The sequence below is a fragment of the Carlito syrichta genome, unplaced genomic scaffold (assembly GCF_000164805.1).
Source record: "Carlito syrichta isolate Samal-C Ts95f unplaced genomic scaffold, Tarsius_syrichta-2.0.1 Scaffold301698, whole genome shotgun sequence".
Taxonomy (NCBI): domain Eukaryota; kingdom Metazoa; phylum Chordata; class Mammalia; order Primates; family Tarsiidae; genus Carlito; species Carlito syrichta.
Window position 1 is genome coordinate 200,049 of NW_007245794.1, and position 7,197 is coordinate 207,245.

Sequence of the window (7,197 nt, forward strand, 5' to 3'; positions counted from 1 at the left end):
GCGGCCACTGCACTCCAGTCTGGGCAACAGAGTGAGACTCCAACTCAAAAAAAAAGAAGAAGAAAAAGAAAAAGCACTTAGAGGAAAATTTACAGTTGTATGCACTTACAATAAAAGAGCGATCTCAAATCAGTAAGCTAACTTTCTACCCTAAGAAACTAGAGAAAGTATAATAAACTAAACCTGAAGCAAGCAGAAAGAAAGAAACTAAAAATGAGTAGAAAGGATAACAGAGATAATGAACCAAACCAGAATTTGTTTCTTTGAAATGATCAATAAATATAACACGATTCTTTGGCTAGACCAAGGAAAAAAGAGAGATAAATCAAATAACTAAAATCAGGAATGAAGAGGCTGAATCACTACTGGACTTACAGAAATAAAAGAGAATTATAGAGGAACACTATGGACAACTGAATGCCAATTAGATGAAGTGGACAAATTCCTAACCACACACAGCTACAAAACTGACCAAAGAACTAGAGAAGCTCAATAGATAGGTAAGAGACCAAACCAGTAATCAAAAATCTTCCAACAAAGAAATTTCCAGAACCAGATGACTTCACTTGTGAATTCTACCAAACATTTAAAGAAGAATCAACACCAATATTCACATTTTCCCAAAAACTGAGGCGTGAAGAGAAGGAAGCACTTCCTTACGCATTCTATGAAGCCAGTTATTATGCTAGTACCAAAGCCTGACAAAGACATCAACAGGAAAAAAAAATTACAGACCAATATTCCTTGTGATCCAAAAATCCTAACAAAAAATAGCAAACTGAACTCAGCAGCACATTACAAGGATCACATACCACGACCAAGTAGGATTTATCCTAGAAATGCAAGGTGATCCAACACCTGAAAATCAAACAATGTAATTTACCAAATCAATAAAAAGAAGAATATACCTCATGATCTCATGGTCATCTCAATAGATACAGGTCAAGTATTTCACAAAACCAAGCATCCTTTCAGTTAAAAAAAAAAAGAACAGATACAGAGAACACACAGCAAACATTACACATTTGATGGGGAAAGATTCAAAGCTTTCTCCCTAAGATCAAGAACAAGACAAGGCTGTCTCAACATGTCTATACACACTGTACTGTGATTTCTGGCTAGGGAAATTAGGGAAAAAGACAAATAAAGGACATCCTGACTAGAAAGAAAAACTATCCCTATTTGCAAATAATTTGATGACGTATATAGACAATTCTAAGAACACACACACACACACACACAACTAAAGCAAATGAACAAGTTCATCAAGGTGACAAGATACAAGAGCAATAACCAACAATCTACCACAGTTCTCACCTCACACCCATTAGGATGGCTACCATCAGAACACTATAAAATAACAAGTGTGGACAAAGTTGTAGGGAAACAAACCAGTCACAAAAAGACAAATACTGTGCAATTCCACTTACATGAAGTACCTAGCGCAGTTATACTCATAGGGACAGAAAGTGGAATTGTAGTTGCCAGGGTTGGGGGAAGGAGAAAATGGGGAGCAGCGATGTCATGGGTGCAGGGTTTCAGTTTTACAAGATAAAAAGAGTTCTGGAGATGAATAATGGCGATGGCGACAACAACGTGAGCATACTTAAGGCCACTGAACTGCATTCTTAGTGATTAAGACAGCAAATCTTATGTCATGCATATTTCACAATTTAAAATAAACCTGTTTTACAACTAACTGTATTTTTATTTTTATGCATTAGCAATGTACAATCTCAAAATGAAATAAAAGAAAACTCCACGGACAACAGCATCCAAAAGGATGAAATACTTAGAAATAAATTTAGCAAAAGAAGTGTCAGACTTACACACAAAAAACTACAAAACATTTTTGAAAGAAAATAAAGACCTAAACAGATGGAAAGACATTCCATGTTCAGAATTAAGATGGCAATACTTCCCAAACTGGTCTACAGATTCAGTGTAATCCCTATTGAAATCTCAGCTAGGCTGGGCACGGTGGCTCAAGCCTGTAATCCCAGCACTTTGGGAGGCCGAGGTGAGAGGATTGACTGAACCCACAGGTTCGAGACCAGCCTGGGCAACTTGCCGAGACCTCATCTCTACAATAAAATCAGAAAATTAGCCGGGCGTGGTAACGCACACCTGTAGTTCTGGCTATTTGGAAGGCTGAGGCGGAAGGATCACCTGAGCCCAGCAGGTTGACACTGGGGTGACCATGAACATGCCACTTACACTCTAGCCTAGGCAACGGAGTGAGACTCTCACTCAAAAAAACAATATCTCAGCTGATTTCTTTATAGAAATTGACAAGCTGAAGGTATACAAATTGGGAAGGAAGCAAAACTTTCTGTTCATAAATGACATCATCCTATATACAGGAAAATCTGAAGAGCTGATGTAATAAATTAAGCAAGTTGCAGGGTATGAGATCAACATACAAAAATCACTTATTTCTATACAACAGAAATGAACAATCTAAGAAGGAAATTAAGGAAGCAATTCCATTTACCATCATATTTACAATGTTCCAAAACAATAAAATACTCATAAATTAACTTAACCAAATCACTGAAAGATTTGTACATGGAAACTACATTACTGAAAGACAGTAAAAACCTAAATAAGTGAGAAGGCATCCAATGTTCACGTTTTGTAAGACTTAATATCGTTGAGACAGCAATACTACCCAAGTGATCTAGATTCATGAAGTCTCTGCCAAAATTCCAATAGCCCATTTGTGCAAAGATGAAAACTTGATCCTCAAATTCACAGGTAACTTGTAAGGGGTTCCAAATAGCCAAGATAATATTGAAAAAGAAGAAAAGCTGAAAGTACTACACTTCTTTGTTGCCTAGGCTGGTCTTGAACTCCTGGCCTCAAGTGATCCTCTCGCCCCAGCCTGATTCCAAAGTATATTACAAAGCTACAGTAAACAAAATAGTGTGATACTGGCATGCAGACAGATGTATAGACCAATGGAATAAAATAAACAGCTCTGAAATAAACCTTCACACATATGGCCAAAAAGTCTTCAACAAGGGAAAAGACAGTCTTTTCAACATGGGTGGGGAAAACTGGATGTCCACATGAAAAAGAATAAAGTTGACACTTACCTAACACCAAGTACGAAAATTAGTTCAAAATGGATCAAAGACTTAAATGTAAGACCTAAAACTCTTAGAAGAAAACATAGCAGGCAGGTGTGATGGCTCATGCCTATAATCCCAGCACTTTGGGAGGCTGGGGCGAGAGGATCACTTGAGACCAGGAGTTCAAGACCAGCCTAGGCAACAAAGAGATCCTGTGTCTACAAAAAATATATAAAAAATTAGCTGGGTATGATGGTACACACCTGTAGTCCCAGCTACTCGAGAGACTGAGGCAGGAGGATCCCTTGAGCCCAAGAGTTAAGGCTGGAATGAGCCATGATCATGCCCCTGCACTCCAGCCTGGATAAACCCTATCAGAATAGCAAAACCCTATCCTCCCCCGCCACAAAAAGAAAAGAAACATACCAGAAAAGGTTCTGACATTGGATTTGACAGTGCTTTCTTATATATGACTCCCAAAGCACGGGCAACAACAACAAAAATAGGCAAACTGGACTTCATTAAAATAAAAACTTTTGTATATAAAAGACACTATCCACAGAGAAAAAAGGCAGCTGACAAGGATGAAAAAAAAATGTGCAAATGACATAGCTCATAAGGTATTCAGAATATATAGAGAACACCTACAACTCAATAACAAAAACTCAATTTAAAAATGGACAAAAGACTCAAGTAACATTTCTCCAAAGAAGTTAGTTATCAAATGGCCAATAAGCACATGAAAAGCTGCTCAACATGACTATTAGGGCAATGAAAATCAAAACCACCACAAAATACGACCTCACATCCATTAGGATGGCTACAACCACCAAAACAGACAATGGCAAGTGTTGGCAAGGATGTTGAGAAGTCAGAATACTTGCCCACTGCTGGCAGGAATGTAAAATAGTCCAGCTGCTGTGGAAAACTGGACACTCCTCAGAAAGTTAACCACAGGATTACTCCAAGACTCAGCAACTCTACTCCTAGGAATCTACCCAAGAGAACTGAAACCAGGAACTCAGACAAGTATGGGCACACAAACACAGCAGCACTGTTCACAACAGCCAAGAGGGAGAAACAACCCGAATGCTGGAATTCCATCCTCCAGATGAGTGGGTAAGCCAATGTGGTACATGCACACAAGAGAATGATCCAGCCTTTAAAAAGGAACGAAAAGCTGACACACGCCGCAGCACGGATAGACTTCAAAAACCTTAAGCTAAGGGAATAAAGGCAGTCATGAAAGTCCACAGCCACATACTGCCTGATTCCATTTACATGCCACGTCCAGAACAGGGAGTTCCTCAAGACAGGGGAGACTGGGGGCTACCAGCGCTGGCAGGAGCGGGGAACGGAAAGTGACTGCTCACAGGGACAAGGTTCTTCTGGAGGGGGTAAAATATCCGGAACTGGACAGAAGCCGTGATGCACAGCCTAGAACGGAGGCTAATTCCTCTGAGCAATGTACTTTAGAAGAGTGATTCTTCATGGTCTGTGAAGGATATCTCAAACTTTTTTTTAAAAGGCGAACATGAACCCCTTGTGAAATGGAAAGTCAGTAGTAGATATCCGCATTTTCCCATGCTCTTCTGAAAAGAGCAGCAGCCCCAGCAAGACTTGCAGTGTGCAGCCCGCATCTCACCTTGAGGTGCTGGTGCATGCAGTACCGGCACACCTTATGCTTCATCTCGTGCGTGACATCGCTTGAGGAAGGAATAAACCCACACTTTGGCTGCAAAACAAGCAAAAGGGAGGAAAACATTTAGGAAGAAATCACGTGCCTTTAAATAGCCAAGTCACTAACTACAATGCAGTGAAGAGACATGCGTGTTAGGCACAACTGTCCCAGAAGCGGTTTTCACCTTCACTCCCCCCGCGGGGCAACGATTCCACGTCTTGTCACAGAAATGTCTCTGCCCCTATCTAGGGAACCCGCCGGCAGAACACTCCCAAGGGAAGCTCGGCGACGCATTTCTGCTGGCCTGACACAAGACAACACAGCAGCTTTGTACTTTCACTGAAGATGTGACGAGAGGACTCCAGGAGTAGGGATGGGACCAGGGATCCCAGCAATCAGAGGCAGAGCCACTGTTCCCACCAACACCACTTGTGGTCCCTCTGAGAGCCCTGCCTGTGCACACACAACGTGCCAGGACTGTGCTCCACCCAGCACTAAAGAACGTGACTGGGAAGCAGAACATTCACCCACACAAGAGGATCACGAGGCCCAAGAGCTCAGGCCGAGGGCATGACCCGGAGTCATTTCCTCAGCAATATGGAGGATGGAGACAATGGCCAGAATGTGCAAGGTGGCTTCCCGAGGGACCCAAGCCTCCCTCGATGTGGGCGGTGCAGAGCCGAAGCAAGGGTGTCCCTGGCCTTACCCAGCCCCCCCATCCTGCACCAGACAGGAAATTCAAGACGCCCGGCCACCACACTCGAGCACCTCTGAGCGCCACATCAGCCCTTGTGTCTCCAGAAGTCCTTCCTGAGGTCACAGAGCATCCCCGGCCTAAAGGACAAGCCCCGGACGGGGTCCAGCGCAGTAAGCTGAAGCCAAGTGCCAAGAGGTCACAGCCAGGAAGAGGCACAAAGGAAAGCTGGGGAACCCTGGCAAGCTGCATCCTTGAGCAAAAGGGGGACCGACAGATTCCCATCTGGTGACCCTTGACCAGGGCTTTTACCAGCCCTGGCCCACAGGTCAGGCTTTCCTGTCGTCACCTCCCAGGAGTGAGCCTCAAGTTGGGGTCTGGGAGCCCGCGGGGGCGCAGGACACAGGGGGCGGCTCTGAGAGGAGAGGGATGTCTCTGGGAGCTCAGGATGCCTGAGAAGGGGCCCCTGGGTCCAGGGAACACGCCCTTGAGGCACACGACCATCTGACGCACAAACCGGGAGCGACCTTTCCCTTTTACCCACATCACTTGCCCCGGACAAAAGATCACCTTAATCTCTACACACAGAATTGGTCGGTGCTCTGCAAAATGGTAGGTCTGAAGTCGGGTCAAATTGGGAAGGCACATGGCGTAACCACTGAGAGTATCCAGGTCCTTGTCACAGCGAGACTCTGAAAAAAACAGCAAGGATTACACCCAAAGGTCAGTTCGAGAGATGAGATGAGCCCCACCCAAGAGTCACCTGCTTCTGGGAGTTACCTCCGAGCCTGACGAGAGCCTCGTATTTACTTGGGGACTTTGGGACACCCACAGTAACGTGTAATTTATGGAGGTTTTGAGGCCTCATGGTATCAGCTTGAGCTCTGGAGGGGCTGCAAATGTGGGCGGCAGTCAGCCATGTCTATGTGCCTGAGCCCCAGGAAAAAACAGGACACCAAGGCTCACCAAGTTTCCCAGTGGGCAACATTCCGTGTGGGTCACAGATCATCACTGGGGGGGCGAGTGTTACCCACGGCCCCTGGGGGCAAAGACCCTGGAGACCCGAGACTCCGTGCCGGGTGTCTCCTGGATCCCCTCCCGTACCTCTCCCCTCAGCTGGCTCCAGCTTATCCTTTTGCTATCATACTCCATAGCCAGGACAACAACAGTGACTTCTGTGGGTCCTTTCAGCAAATTAGCCACGCTGAGAGTGGCCCTGGGAATCCCAAATGTGCAACTGTTGTGAGGGTGATCTTGGGGATGGCTCCCATGACTCCCTTAGCCCAGGGACCCACAGAGGAAGAAGGCTGCAGCCTCGACCTTCCTCTCAAACCTGGGCCCTTCCAGTCCCAGGTGAGTATTCCTCAGCCCCAACTCTGGTGGAGGCACAAGCCCAGGCTCTCGGTGCCCAGAACGGACCTTCCTCCTTCTCCGCTGCGAGCCTCACTCACGTCATTATGAGGAAGGGCAGCCCGGTTCCTACCACTGTGAAGGGGTGACCTTCCGTTGTCGGGAGATGAAATGGGAGGCTCCTCCTGCCCCAGACAGAGACACCAGACCCCAAATGGCTGGCTGGCTTCCATTTTCCAAATCAAATCAAAAAAACTATGCAGGCCAATCGCCCACCCTCAGTGCCCAGCTGTGGTCTAGGAAGAGGCATTTCCACCCTCAGCACACGAACTTGCCTGTGAAAATGATGCTCTGACCCGGCTCCTGCCCAGGAGAAGGCGAGCGTGGGGGGGTAAGGC

At 45.4% G+C, this 7,197-nt stretch overlaps 1 protein-coding gene across 1 annotated transcript in view; it reads right to left on the bottom strand.

Moving 5' to 3' along the window:
- IPPK (inositol-pentakisphosphate 2-kinase) overlaps window positions 1–7,197 on the bottom strand; it is a 48,552-nt gene that overhangs the window by 33,617 nt on the left and 7,738 nt on the right. The window contains exons 6-7 of the mRNA XM_021710945.1: window positions 6,020–6,141; window positions 4,720–4,809 (exon numbers count right to left, since the gene is read on the bottom strand). Of these exons, the coding sequence (XP_021566620.1) occupies window positions 4,720–4,809; window positions 6,020–6,141 (212 nt within the window). The remainder of the gene's footprint in view (window positions 1–4,719; window positions 4,810–6,019; window positions 6,142–7,197) is intronic.